The 15532-nt window shown below is 46.0% G+C and overlaps 1 protein-coding gene across 1 annotated transcript in view; it reads left to right on the forward strand.

Annotated features, from left to right (window-relative positions):
• The first annotated feature begins 214 nt into the window (after positions 1–214).
• Positions 215–15532, forward strand: part of IRS1 (insulin receptor substrate 1) — a 72410-nt gene continuing 57092 nt past the window's right edge. The window contains exon 1 of the mRNA XM_054982831.1: positions 215–5149. Within this exon, the coding sequence (XP_054838806.1) occupies positions 1534–5127 (3594 nt within the window). The 5' untranslated portion in view covers positions 215–1533 and the 3' untranslated portion in view covers positions 5128–5149. The remainder of the gene's footprint in view (positions 5150–15532) is intronic.

Below are 15532 nucleotides of genomic sequence, written 5' to 3' on the forward strand. Positions count from 1 at the left end.
CCAAGCCTGGGTGCCTCGCCGTCTGGCTTTCCCAGAGCCCGAGAGGGTTTGAGAGACAGGCAGGTGCTCCAATAGGATAGCGGCCCCCCCGAGGCTGCGAGCGGCTGAGCGCCCAAAGGTAAGCGCGCTCGCTGCGGTACTGAATGAAAGCCTCGGCGGGCGGGCGGGGCAGGGCGGGCTGGAATGCCGCGCCGCCAAGCTAGGCTGCCGTGGAGCTTCTATTGCCGCTGCTGGCGAAGGGGCTGGAGATGGGGATGGTCCACGCATTGGCGCCGTCACGTGTTTTTCTCCTCGGAGTGAGACTGAGTGGCGGCGGCGGCGGCGGCGGCTGGAGGGGGCCGGACTCATAAACACAGACGCAGCCGCTTGTTTTGGTCCGAGGCTTTCGGAAAGTCTGCGAAGCGGCGGCTCCTGCGGCAGCCCGGGGAGGACGAGCCAAAGTCCGTAGCCGCCTTGCCTGCGCCTTCGCCTTCGCCTCGCTTCATTCTGGGGCGCACGAGGAGGAAAGGGCTCTGGTGCTGCCGCCGCTGCCCTCCGAGACTTTCCCGACTGGAATGAAGAAGAGGAGGAGGAAGGAGCAGCAGCGGTGGCGGCGGCGGCAGCCCCGAGGATGTCCCTTCTTCTCCCGCTCCTCCTCCGCCTCTCCCTCCGCTTGGGCAGCGTCTCCTCTCCCTTGCTACCGCTCCTGCAGCTGCCTGCCTGCGTTTTCTGTTGAAATGGCACTTTCTCTCCCTAAGCAGACGGGACTGAATGGGGTCGCCAGCCGCCTCCTTTGGCACGAGCTGAAGAAGCTGCAATCTCAGCGCTGATCTGGGTATTTTTTAGGGGGAAATCTTGGCTTGGATTTGGTTTTATATACAAAAAAAATTGCCCCCCTCGCAAAGGAGATTTTAACAGACATTTTGGCAGGGAGAAAACGAGGTGGATTGTGTGTTGTTGTTGTTGTTATTTTCCGCTTTCCACGAGACTTGCAAAACAAACCCGCTCTTCCCCGCGCCTCCCTCCTTCCCGAGAGGATATTTAATCGGCCTCTGAAATTTGCTCCTTGCCGAGGGTAACTTGAGAAGGGGAGGGGGCTGTTTGTTTGGGAGGGAAGCGACGGGGGGAACCTCGTCCTGCTCCCGTCGCTAGAGGAATTCGACCCTGCCCGGATGAAATGATGCACTTCTCCCCTTTCCCGGCGGCTGCTCTTGGGACGAGGCTTTCCTGGCGCTTAATCGGGACTGGACTTTTGAAAGACACGTTTCTGCTGCGGATGGTGATTTGGGAATAAAAGAGCAGCGCGAACTAACTCTGCTTCTGGAGCTGGAGGTCGCCGCTGCCGCTGAACAGCTGTTCCCTGACTGCCACTCTTCCTTCCACCTTCCATCCCATTTTGGAAAACAGGGATTCGGAGATATTTTGCTGTTTGGGGTTGCTGCCGCATGACTTGTATTTGGGGCTGCTGTGTGTTCTTTCCCCCCAGCCTTGCTCTGCTGTGTCAGAAACTGCCAGTTGCAATAGGAGCTGCTCCCCCGCCTCTCTCATTCCACCATGGCCAGCCCCACAGATAATAATGAGAGCTTCTTCTCAGATGTCAGGAAGGTGGGTTACTTGCGCAAACCCAAGAGCATGCATAAGCGCTTCTTCGTGCTGAGGGCAGCCAGCGAGTCAGGACCCGCCCGGCTGGAGTACTATGAGAATGAAAAGAAATGGAGGCACAAGTCAGGGGCCCCCAAGCGCTCGATCCCGCTGGAGAGCTGCTTCAACATCAACAAAAGGGCAGACTCCAAAAATAAGCATCTGGTGGCTCTCTACACCAAGGATGAGCACTTTGCTATTGCTGCTGACAGCGAGCCTGAGCAAGAGAGTTGGTACCAGGCGCTGCTACAACTGCACAACCGGGCCAAGAGCCATCACTATCAGCACCACCACCACCATGGGGATGTTGCTGTTGGAGGGGGGAGTGTCGGGATTGGAGAAGCAGGGGAGGATAACTATGGGGATATGGCCCCTGGCCCAGCATTCAAAGAAGTTTGGCAAGTAATCCTGAAACCTAAAGGTCTGGGCCAGACTAAGAATTTGATCGGCATCTACCGCCTGTGCCTAACCAACAAGACCATCAGTTTTGTGAAACTGAACTCTGATGCAGCAGCGGTGGTGCTGCAGCTGCTCAACATACGGCGGTGCGGCCACTCAGAGAACTTTTTCTTCATTGAGGTGGGGCGCTCAGCAGTCACTGGACCAGGTGAGTTCTGGATGCAGGTAGATGACTCAGTAGTAGCGCAGAACATGCACGAGACCATCTTGGAGGCCATGCGGGCCATGAGTGAGGAGTTCCGGCCCCGTAGCAAAAGCCAGTCTTCCTCCAATTGCTCCAATCCCATTTCAGTGCCGCTCCGCAGCAGGCATCATGTCAACAACCCCCCGCCCAGTCAGGTGGGACTCAGCCGTAGGTCCAGGACTGAGAGTGTGACTGCCACCTCTCCTGCTGGCAGTGGTGTGGGAGGTGGAGGAGGGACAGGGGGCAAACCCAATTCTTTCCGCGTCAGAGCCTCTAGTGATGGAGAAGGTACCATGTCCAGGCCGGCTTCGGTGGACGGAAGCCCAGTGAGTCCAAGTGCCAACCGGACCCACTCACACAGGCACCGTGGCAGCTCCAGGCTTCATCCTCCTCTCAACCACAGCCGCTCCATCCCAATGCCTTCTTCGCGTTGCTCCCCTTCTGCCACAAGTCCAGTCAGCCTGTCATCCAGCAGCACCAGTGGCCATGGCTCCACTTCTGACTGCCTCTTCCCACGTAGATCCAGTGCTTCCGTTTCTGGTTCCCCCAGTGATGGGGGCTTCATCTCCTCTGATGAGTATGGATCCAGCCCCTGTGACTTCCGGAGCTCTTTTCGCAGTGTTACCCCTGATTCCCTGGGACACACCCCACCCGCCCGGGGAGATGAGGAGCTTAGTAACTACATATGTATGGGAGGGAAGGCTTCTTCATCCTGCTGCAGTGTCACAGCCCCTAATGGTCATTTTACACCCCGCATCTGCCATCTTCAGCAGCAGACTCGCTACCCTGGTGTCCCGTGCTGCCCCCGGCTTGGTAGTGAGGATGCGAGTGACCTGGATAAAGGCTTCAGGAAACGGACTCATTCAGCTGGTACCTCCCCAACCATCTCCCACCAGAAGACGCCCTCACAGTCCTCGGTAGCCTCCATTGAGGAATATACTGAGATGCTCCCCTCATATTCCTGCGGTGGCAGTAGACTCTCCTCCTACCGACATTCTGCCTTTGTGCCAACCCAGTCTTACCCTGAGGAGTGTCTAGAGATGCACCATGTGGAAGGCAGCCACCACCAGACCAGCTCTACCCCACACACTGATGATGGCTACATGCCAATGTTGCCAGGAGTGGCCCCTGTTCCCAATGGTGGTGGTACTCCCAAAGGTGGTGATTATATGCCCATGAGCCCAAAGAGTGTGTCTGCCCCACAACAGATCATCAACCCTGGGAGAGGAGGCCGTCATGCACAGGCCATGGTGGACTCCAATGGCTACATGATGATGTCTCCAAGTGGGAGTTGCTCTCCAGACAGTGGTCCTACTGGCTACAGCAAGCTATGGATAAATGGGACAAGACACCATCCCAAATTATCCATGGAGAGTAATGAAGGGAAGTTACCAAGTGGGGGCAGTGATTACATCAATATGTCTCCAGCTAGCGGCTCTGCTACCAGCACCCCTCCAGATTGCTACTTCACCAGCTCAGGACCTTCAGGCCCAGAAGAGCCATCCATGCAAGGGCCCACTCAGTCCCACCACAAACCCATCTATTCTTACTTCTCCCTGCCCCGTTCCTTCAAACACATGCAGCGCAGGACAGGCGAAGAGGGCAACAACCAGATGCGCATGTCTCTCAGCTCTGGCCGCTTACTGTATGCTGCTGCTGAGGACTCTTCCTCTTCCACTAGTAGTGATAGCCTTGGTGGGCCTGGGGGTCCGGAGGGTGGTGGATATTCTGTTCATCCCCAAACACAGCCTTTGCAGCCTGCTCCTTCTTGTACTGTGGACATGGCTGTGCGGACCAAGAGCCGCCTGGCCAGACCTACCCGTCTGTCTTTGGATGGCCCTAAGGCCAGCACATTGCCTCGTGCTCGGGAGCAGCTCCCAGAGCCCAAAAGCCCTGGTGAGTATGTGAACATTGAATTCAAACAGCCGGCTTTTCCGTTGCCTTCATCCCATGGAGATGCTGGATCCAGTTCAGAGGAGTATATGAATATGGATTGGGGAGCTGCCTGCCCATCCAGCTTGGCATCCATGCAGTCAAGTCAGGGCGGGGCAGTCCCCACTGGTGGCCGAGACTACATGAGCATGCAGCTGGCCAGTGGGGGGCAATATACAGTTTGTGCCCACACCCCCTCACCTTCCCCTCCGGCCCTTCTGCTCAGCTATGCCGACATGAGGATGGGCCGTGGTAGGTCAGAGAAAAGTCCCCCTGCTGTGGGGCTACCTTCCCCACATCCCCAGTCTCAGCCAGGTGAGCTGGCTGCCGCCTTGCCTCACTCCTGCTCCTCATCCATGGTTGGGGGCCCAGGATTGAGCAGCGCCTTCGCACACCTCAGCCCCAGCCGCAGCAGCCAGAGTGCCAAAGTGATCCGCGCTGACCCACAGGGGGGGCGCCGTCGTCACAGTTCTGAGACATTTGCTTCCTCCACTACCCCTAGCGGTGGCCTTGGTGCCTCAGTCCTGCCCCATGGACCAGGTGGAGGTTCTGACGAGGCAAAACGCCACAGCTCAGCCTCTTTTGAAAATGTCTGGCTCAAGCCTGTGCCTGGGGAACTGGGGGCCTCCTCAGGTCTTGGCACAACCATCAGGAGGGAGTTGTCTGCGGGTGGAACTGGAGGAGGTGTTGAGAATGGGCTCAATTACATCGACTTGGACTTGGTGAAGGATTTTAATCAGCGCCAACACCACCACCACCTCCATCCTCAGGAGAGCCCTTCTCTGCTTGGGGGCAAGCAGCCGACGCAGCACCAGCAGCAGCAGCCGCAGCCACCTAAATCTCCTAATCAGCCTTGTGGGAGTAGCCACTTGAGTGATGAATTAAGTGCATATGCCAGCATCAGCTTCCACAAGCGGGAGGACATCCAGTAGCTGAGCAGGAGCCAGAGACAAGGTGAGTATTTTGCAAGCTAATGATTGCTTCCTGGGTTTGGAGCAGGGATGCAAGGTACAGGACTCAGATGTTGTAAAGGGGGGATAGCAGCGCTTTAGGTAGTTGTAAAAGGTGCCTTAAACTGGTTTCTCTGCAGGCACTTAAAAAGACATGCACTCAGTTTGGGCATGATTAGATAACCTCCCCCAACTGGCAAAATGTTATGTAACTGGTTCTTGCTGTTACCTACTTATATTAGTATATTCCATTTATCCCATTTCTCCTTTTACCCCTGCTCATCATTATTCATTTATTGATAGAATATTAGTTTACTGAGAGGTTATGTTTAGAACAGTACTGCATTTTTTAAGCGGTGAGCAAAACCAGTTAATTCCAGATAGGATTGGGTCTGTAGGATTAGAATCAGTTTATGGATGCCATGCAAGAATTGTGTTTGTGAAGAAAGTCTTACTAAAAGGTTGTTAGTGGGAGGAGGAATGAAATCATCATTAATAGACAATAAAATTGAAATGAAACCTCAAACAGCAGTAGCTTAAAGCTAATTGATTGTGAAGGAAGTGTGTGTACAAACAAAACCAAATCTCTGAGTCTCACTATGTACTGTTTCTTTGATTAGCTTTTGGTTTAAAATTTGTAAGCAAATTTTTGTACAAAATTTGTGTACAAAAGAAGAAAAATGCAAAACGATGCAGCTGTAATAGAGGAATGGGGCTTCTCTGTTTTAATTTGTTTTTGTAATGTAACTCTTCTTTCATGAATAAGATATCAAGTTGAGCAGCACCTCTAATGCATAATCACTTCTTTAAATCAGAAGCTGTAAGGACAGTAACACTGTGCAGTGTTATTATTAATTATGGTTACTGGTGGTGCCCCCCCCCTAATCTGTTTCTGGCTGAACCTTTAGAGAAGAGTCCTTTTAGATGTCCTACTTGTTTCACCTTCAAAAAATTGCAGCTTAATGAAAGAAACTCTCCTCTCTCTTTCTTTTTCTCTCTCTCCCTCTCTATGCAAGTGTGTGTGTGTATGTATGAGAAAGAGGTGTGGTCTTACCCAGCAGTAGGAGTAGCAATTGGAAACCTCTACAGTCTAATCCTGAATGAGCCAGTGACAAGTTCTGTGGCCTTGGGCAAGTTTTCCTATGTATAAAATATGTGTAGTAATACTTACCTCAAGGAGTTGCTATGGGGATTAATTGGATAACATTTGCAAAGCGTTGTGAACAGGAAACAGAGTCCTTACAAAGTGGTAGTATGTGTGTGAATCTGCTTGATGCTAAATATAGTACCCCCCCTTGTATCAAATCAAGCAAAAGAAAGTTGTTGAAATCGTTAAACTTAAGCAAAATTTCCATAAGCTTGTTGCCTTCTGTTCTTGATGATGTGAGGTTAGAGAAGACAGGGACTTTGTGTATGGTCTGGTGAATCTGCAAAAGGAGGCCTAACATAATAATGAGGCATTTTCTCACCGCTGTGGTTTTTCCAAAGTGTGTGTATATTACTGGTGTGAATATGGCTGCTGCTTTCATAAAGTGTTTCTGTTCCTTTCACCAATTGTGCTTGTCACAATGTTGATGTTCAGCACAGCCATGACTCTGTTCTGAGCTTTGTATTATCACAGACCTCATGATCTAAGCTGACCTCTTCCCATCACCCCTTATCTTTGATCCCTGGTAATCATTGGAGAGAAGTAGAAAATGTTTCTATTGGCACAGATGGAGGCAAATTCTGCAGGACTTTTTTTTATCTTAAATGTCATAACAAACACTTCTGGTCAATGATGTGTAATTGCTTGTTTGTCGGTTGCAAGTACTGACTGACTGGAGAGATAAAGATTCTTATAACATGTAGAGATGGTTTTTTGTAACCTGAATTTGTGGGAATGAAAGCCAAAATACAACCAAAAGTAGGTTTTACTGTTTAAAACACACACACACTTAATTTTACTGTTTTTAGCAGAGGAGTTAGCCACAAACTAGTCATGTGGAATATCTCCTCAGCTGTAATATTTCAAGATGGCATGGGCAAATAATAGATAATGTGTAGTTGTGGTCTTGTTAGTTGTGGTCTTGTTTTAAGGTGGCTATCTGAATGAAATTAATGGTTTTCATAGAGAGAGTTCTTAGAGCGATGTTTGCAGTCACAGTAACTTGTACATAACTACGAATAGTTACACGCAGCTGCATACTTTTGCTGTCTGTTCAAAATACAGTCTAAACAATTTTCATGACACCATTCTCTAGATTCCATGTTACTCAGGATTACGTCTCCCATTTAGTTTAGTTTCACAATCAGACATTATCCCTCTAGCCTAGTAGCCAGTTATAAGACTGCTGTAGTCTTTATGTGATGCATAAAACTGTAAATATTTTTACAGTCTTCTACTGCCCTTTTCTCTCTCTTGTTTATTGTGGCAACATCAGAGCTGGAGAGCAGGAATCACTGCAGAACCAGTGATTGTGAGAGTGGCTGCTGCCTGGTAATACTAAGGCTGAAATGTTGCCCTACTCCTTGATGTTCTTTCTGAACTTGCTGCTGTGGATTGGCTATGCATTTTCAAAAGGTGTCTGGTGAACTAACGATCTTGGTTCTCTCATATGTTCCCCGTATGATAAAACAAGGCAAAAGACCAGTTAAAGCAGATGGTACAACTTTATTACATAGAATTTCTATTTTTTGTTTCTAGTATCTAGCTAACAAAACTAAGATATTTGTAAACACTTTTCTATGTATTGTGGAGAAGGGGAATTAAATCTTAGTGCACAGTTCCTTCTCACTGTGGCCTCTGCAATGAAGTAGTCACTCACCTCCCCTTTAGCCTCTTAGCCTCAACTGGTTGAGAGTACACTTCTCTGCTGGAGGCAACACAAGAAAGCTTCCCAAGTTTTGTGACTTTGGTCTTAGAAAGCCAGGGTTCTTTTTTAAAAAAACAATCTTTTAATTTATACTTAAAGGATCTTAGTTGGTGTGTAGAAACCCCATTCATGCCCTTCCTTAACCTGTTTTGCTGCTACTCTGTCTGCATTCAGGCCAGTTTGTTTACCAATAGAGGTAATAGTATTAAGTAAGTGGCATTTTAAAAAAGTGTACAGACAAGGTTTAGTCTACATCTGCACAAAACAGAATCCATGTGATACCAAGTCAGAGACTATGACCATTTAACGTAGCCTGTGAATATGCAGCATTCATAAGCCCATTGTCTGTTATGTAGCACCAATTATTATTTTGCACTGACCTCATTATTTGCAATTTATTTACCTTCTTCACAAGTAGTAAGCCATTCGTTTACATTCTATACACACTTGCATAGTGTGTGTCCTTATCAATATAGTAAATTAATGCAAGTTATCAGTATAACTAATGGGGTAATAGAAAAGCAAAAGATACTGGTTTTATTTCTACCCCTTCCCACACAGGCTTTTAAATATCTGAGTTGTTATGCTTCTCCTTTACTAGAGAGGGAATCAGTAGCTTTTCAATAGTAGTTACTTTTTTGTGATCCTGTTCAGCTTCCATAGACTGAAAAATGTGATTCTTAAGACATCTTAAAGTCAAGAGTATTTTTGTTTCCTAATCCTCTTATGTTGCTCTTTTGCTGTTTTATGAAAGAATTATTTTGCTGCTATGCTTTGTGTGTGTGGGCATGGAAATCTGTACATAGTGTTGTTAAACATTGCATGTGTTCTGACTTCGGCATGAGTCCATTTGTGTCTGTAGGAGAGCTCCTTCTGGAGATTTTAGACCTGCCGCTTTTTAGTTTAATTTGTTGCAGGCACAGACAAACAACAGTGTTTGAACCGACAGTACTGTTTTTACAGCGAGTCCCATTCTCTTACCAACATGATTTCATTCCCACAAGCAATAATGGGCCAGTTTGGATTAACTGCATGGAAGCTTTCTCCGGAGCCCTGCACCTTAGAAGATGACATTATAGCTGTGTTCACAGCATTAAATACTTCTGTTGGGATTAGTTAGGAGACTGTGCATTACTTGTAATGTTGCTCACATACATTTTAACACTCTTGCTTTTCTCCCATGGAAGATCTTGGTTGGTGAACGTACCCAGAGTTGTTTTCTGGTTCTGCTTTCAGATTCTTTGCAGTAGACTGTTACCCAAGGTGGGGAAGGAGTGAAGCCTCCTTCTGCTGTATTCAGATCAGACAAGCAGTTTAGGAGTTCTGGGATGACAAGAGTCTAAACTGGCTAATTAATAGGAAACAGAGAGTGAGTATAAACGGGCACTTCTCACAGTGGAGGGTGGTGAGCAGTGGGGTGCCACAGGGGTCGGTATTGGGTCCAGTGCTTTTTAACTTGTTTATTAATGATTTGGAATTGGGATTAAGCAGTGAAGTGGCTAAATTTGCAGATGACACAAAATTGTTCAGGGTGGTGAAAGCCAGAGAGGATTGTGAGGCACTCCAAAGGGATCTGTCGAGGCTAGAAGAGTGGGCATCCATGTGGCAAATGAGGTTCAATGTAGCCAAGTGCAAAGTAATGCACATTGGAACCAAAAATCCAAAATATAAATACAAGTTGATGGGGTCTGAACTGGCGGAGACTGACCAAGAGAGAGATCTTGGAGTCATGATAGATAACTCACTAAAAACGTCAGCACAGTGTGCGACTGCCATAAAAAAAGCTAATGCTATGCTAGGGGTTATTAGGAAAGGGATTGAAAACAAATCAGCCGGTATCATAATGCCTCTGTATAAATCGATGGTGAGGCCTCATTTGGAGTACTGTGTACAGTTCTGGTCGCCACACCTTAAAAAAGATATCATAGCACTGGAAAAAGTACAGAGAAGGGCAACTAAAATGATTAAAGGGTTGGAACACTTTCCCTATAAGGAAAGATTGAGGCGCTTGGGGCTCTTTAGCCTGGAGAAAAGACGACTGAGGGGAGACATGATAGAGGTTTACAAGATAATGCACGGGTTAGAGAAGGTAGAGAAAGATGTGTTTTTCTCCCTTTCTCACAATACAAGAACTCGTGGGCACTCTATGAAATTATTGAGCAGTCGGGTTAGAACAGATAGAAGAAAATACTACTTTACACAAAGGGTGATAAACACATAGAATTCGTTGCCACAGGAGGTGGTGGCAGCTACAAGCATTGCCAGCTTCAAGAGGGGACTGGACAAATATATGGAGCAGAGGTCCATCAGTGGCTATTAGCCACAGGAGATAGATGGTATTCTCTTTGTGGGGAGGTGGTGCTCTGTTGTCTTGGTGCTGGAAGGAAGGCAGTGGGAGGGCTTCTGGTGTCCTGGCCTCACTGACAGTCCTTTAGATGGCACTGGATTTCTAGCCACTGTGTGTGACAGAATGTTGGACTGGATGGGCCACTGGCCTGATCCAACATGGCTTTGCTTATGTTCTTATGTTCTTAAGAGTCCATATTTCTGTTCTTTCCCTACTATGGTCCTACGTAGTAGACAAGATGTGGGATTTCCCTAGCATTTTAACATGGGGCCCTGATTAGGATTGGAGCTGCAAGAGGGAAAGAGGGTTTGAGTCTTCCACCATGCACAGTTTTACTTAATCGAAAGCAACCCTACCCCCTCCACTATTAGCCATGGAAGGGCTTTTACAGTTTATATCAGCATGGTGGGTGGAGTGCTGAACTGGCAAATTCCTGTGAGGCTAGGCCCTCCTCTCTTTATGGTGGGCCCCTGCTCTGATCTGAATTGTGGCCCTACATTTTAAAAAGTTTGAATGAGCGCCAGCCATCGATTTCCTAGGGCCTTATCTAGTTAAACCCTTAAAATCTGTGTGAACAGTCTAAGGTAGGACTGTTGAGTGCACTCTGCATTTGTAAAACAATGTGAACATGGCATAAGAGATATTTTAAAGTACTTGTACACCACAAAAAATCCTTTCTGCATAATCCAGAAAGGACAAAATATCAATTACTTGATTTTCGTGGGACTGGATAACTTAGGTATCTGGACTTTGACAAACATGATACTGACTCATGCTATATGTGTGAAAGTTAGGATATAATTTATCACTTGCTGAGGCAAAGGAATGAGAACATAGGTTTTGTGATACCTGTTATTTGTGTTACCAATTAAAAAGAATTTAAACTGTTTCTGTTTTGACCTAAAGGAATAAATGGGTTGAATCCAGAACATTGTGAGTGGGGCTCTGCTTGCAGAAAGGCATCATTTAAAGCAATTATTCTACACCATTCAAACACTGGGTTGGATCCAAAGAGTTCTTCCACAAGCCTTGGATCACCTTCAGTCACACAAAAGGTGGAGCAATTTTGTCAGTTGCCCTCCCACTTCAGCCCCTCTATTTGCTCCATGTTGTTCCTCCAAATCCCTTGACTCACAAGAGCAGTATTCCAGAGAGCTCAGTGGACAGCGTCAGGAGAAGAGAGAGATTTGTTCTCTTGTCTTTTGCTCTGTTCAGAGGTTCGAGTGAGCACATGAAGATTGTGGATGCAAGGTCAGCAGACACTGGTCTATTTTCTCTCCAATATATTCATTTCAATATATTCATGAACATGTAAATGTTATCAAAGTCAGAAAACTAATAAAATAAAGCCCAGCCACAATTTTAACTAAGGAATCTTGCTGGTAAACTTTTATATTCATTCAATATTTGTTGATTCAAACACTGATCTGGAAATAAACAGTTTAGCCACAATGCTAACTTCTGGGAAACTGGTGAACCATGACTATGCTGGAGAAGCTCCATTTCTCCATTTGAGAGTGGCTGCTGTAAGGCTGTTATGTTCTCTTGGGGAATAATAATTTACTGTAGTATTTGTGTAGTATTTCTATACCTGACCTACAGTGTAAGCAAAGAGAGACAGTATTCCTTTACATCCGTTTTGCATTTTACACTCTTTATTTGTGCAAGCCCAGACCAACTGGAAGATTCTGATGGGGGTGCAAATTGCAGGAGTTCCCGTACCATGCCTGCTTATTCCTACCTGCCTACACTTTCTTTTTAACATTGTTTCAGGGCAGAATGGGCAGAGCTTGCATTCAAGACATATCTGAATATCATATAGCCGTACATGTTTCCAGTGGCAAGTTCTGCTCCCATTGCATGGTAATATTGCTGGAATGTATGTTTGTATGAGCTGGCATGACATGGACTACCAAGGAGCTGCTAGCTGCTCTTTCTGCCTCTGTGTGCATATGTGAAGAGACTGTCAGAGGTTTTTCTGTATATATGTGTATGTGCAGTCTGCAGAAGATGGACAGATGTGCTAATTGTAACAGGTCTGTAAAATGGCTTTAGAGTTCTCCTTCTGAATCCAGGTTAACTTTCAGTTAAAATCTTTGTGGTTAAGGTGGAGTAGTATATTAAAGAAACCGACAACTAAGACTATGATCTACATATAACCAAGAAACTGAAGAACTGCTGAGCATGAAAGCTACCAAAGTGTTTGTAGCTCTGGGGCATCAGTAACTTGAAGATCTGTAAGATATAAAAGTTTTATGCATTTCAACTGTAGAAAAGTCCCCAAACTATGCATTTTTTCATGTTTTCCTTAACTAATCATGTGCTTAATTTTCAGTGCAATCCTAAATGAAGTCATACCATTTTAAACCCATTGACTTCAGTGGATTTAGAAGGGTGCAATCCTGTGAAGTCTGTGTGTTTAAGGTGAAGTCCTGTTCACACTTACTTAGAACAAGCCCTTTTTAATGCACCACAACTTACTCATGAGTAAACACATGTAGGATTGCCCTGCATGTATTTAAAGTCTTCATATTAAATTTAATGGAAATTTTCCATAGCATTTTTCTCCATCATTAGCACCTTGAGCCATCTAATGAGGCTTTTGGAGCACTTGCTGGATCAGAAAGCACCTGACATAAAACTGATTTATCTGAATGCTGGTTTGTTTGCACTGAATAACGTTCATTGGGATGAGCATTGAAATCTGCATCTTTGTTTACTTTCTGGTGCAACAACTGCTCATGCCTAAATACTTTAACACTCAAAGAAAAGACCCAGACTAACACCTTCTTGGCAGTAGAGCATGTTTTTGATATACTAACAATGTGGTGATTAGATTTCTGTTCCCCTAAAAAGACTGAAATAACTACATTAGTAAGCAACCATCTCTCTTTCTTTTGTTGGCTACTAAGCTAAGAGCTAGCTAACTTCTTGTTCTGTTGCACATCAGCTTGAAAGCTTGTATTCAGCTTGAAAGCTTGTATTCTCAAACCAGCAGAATTATATACTACCATACCTTTTACTGTCAGTCATTACATTGCCTTCTAATTATGAAAGAATAATTTTTCACAACAGATAAGTTACTTGTGTGTATTGCTTCCAGCATCGTGTGATTTGGCAGATTAGCTGAGCAAGATCTTGGGGATTGGTTTTTGAGTATTCAGATGCTTCAGAGGTGCAAGATAACAAGTTGCTAGAGGTTAAAAAATTTTCATTTGGAAGATCCAACAGGGAATGATTTGCAAGACTTCTCAAATAGATGAGGTTAAATGAATCAAAACTGAATAGCTTGTTGTGGTTTTTATTATATACTTGTGTTCATCTGTGGTCAAAAGAAACTAAATGCTGATAATTTCCTTGTTTTTTGTGAAAGACTTTGATATAGGTGGAACTACTGTTGCAGTTCTTCCTGACCAATTTTATAAAAATGCAGAAGCTGTTGATATTGATTGGGTCTGAAAATATCATCCCAATCTAGATATTATCACCTATAACACACGGAGCCTAAGAATGGTTGCCAGGGCCAGCGCGTCCATGGAGGCAAGTTCGTCAACCGCCATGAGTGCAGAGGTGCCGGAGGGGGCGCCGGGGGCAGGGGCATGCTGTGGAGCAACTGGGTGGGAGGGCTGGCAGGACGCGCGCACGCCAAGCATTCCCCCCTATTTCCGGCCTGTTGCCTCACAAACTGGAAAGGAGCGGAGAAGGAAAAGTGATGTTTCTTTTGGGGGACTGGGGGGGATGGGACAGAATAATGATAGAAGAAAGCAAAGGGGAAGGGAAAGGAGAAAGCACGAAGGACCTAGAGAAACAGCTGCACCTCAGGGTGTGTGCTTTGAATGAGCAGCTGAAGACACAAATCCTTCTTCCAGGCACAAGACTGCTGGACGCAAGGGCACCCAAAGACCATTCCGGGGTGGGCTGCTGCTGCTCTCTCCCAGGATGCCCTCGCGTCAGGTGTGGGGAGGGCAGTGAGCAGCGGCAGAGAGGGGAAGGTGCCTTCTACATTACCCAAGAAAACTTGCACGACCCTCGTCTCGTTTGTTCTGGCTCTAAGTTGCCCTGTGCTGCTGCTGCTGCTGCTAGCACACAGCTGCGGGCCAGGCATGGCAGGTGGCTGGGGCAGTGCGGGGCAGCTGAGCAGTCTGGGTGTGTGCATGTGCGTGGCAACAGTCCTGAAGCTGCTCCCTGGCCTCAGGCGCCAGAAGCTCTGGCACCGGCTCTGATGGTTGCAAGCCCTCATATTTGCTCTGTTCCTGAATGCTCAGGTGGTGTTCATGACTAAGTCCTTTTCATCAGGTTTGGTTGGGGTTGTGGCTGTACTTTTTCTTGGTGAAGGAAGATTTTAACATCAAAAGTTACTTTTTGGACACAGTTTAGAGGGCTGGTGTTTAGTTCTAAAGCTGTAAACAGTGTAGGCCCTAGGTATCTGAATTTATTTTATTTGTGTATTCATAATATTTTCATACTACCTTTCAGTTAAAAAAAAAGATTGTCTACTCTCACAGCGATTGTCTAGTCTCCATATGCTGAGCTCTTCAGCTGACATGGTGTTCCAGGTGTCTCCTATTGTCAGAAGTTCACTAGCCCTGCAATCCTTAGCACAGTTACACCCTTCTAAGGTAATTGAAATCAATGGCCTTAGAAGGGTATAACTCCACCTAGGTTTGCACTATTGCCTAGGAATTGCCATTCCTTAAAGAAAGAGGGACATAATGGCATTAAGAGATTATTTACTACATTTTATTTAGAGATGTGAAAGCCTTGTTGGGGGGAGTGTGTGTGCCAATGCTTCCATTTCGCCCCAGGATTTCATCTCTCTCTTTGCATTCTGTATTTGGACCTGATATTTCATTTTTTGGATTTTATAGAGGTGATTTTATTGACTGTCTTATATACTTCTTGCAAGTATGATCCATAGTGGATGTCCTTGTTTGGATGAATCTGTTTGAACGTGGATCTCTCCTGGATTAGGGCAAATTATATTGTCATTCATATAAAATAATCCTAAATCTAATTCTTTGTCCCTAGAACAAATGGCAGCAAGAGACATTTGTTGAAAAACGTAAAAAAATGAATTGTTGGATTTCTCTGGCACTTTGAATGTTCAGTGTGTATGTAATGTTAAGACAGGCCAAGAAATAAGAGTGTACTGAAAAGTTTGTTTAAATGGAAAATCTTGATAAGG

This window comes from Eublepharis macularius, chromosome 6 (assembly GCF_028583425.1).
Source record: "Eublepharis macularius isolate TG4126 chromosome 6, MPM_Emac_v1.0, whole genome shotgun sequence".
NCBI classification, from domain to species: Eukaryota; Metazoa; Chordata; class Lepidosauria; order Squamata; family Eublepharidae; genus Eublepharis; species Eublepharis macularius.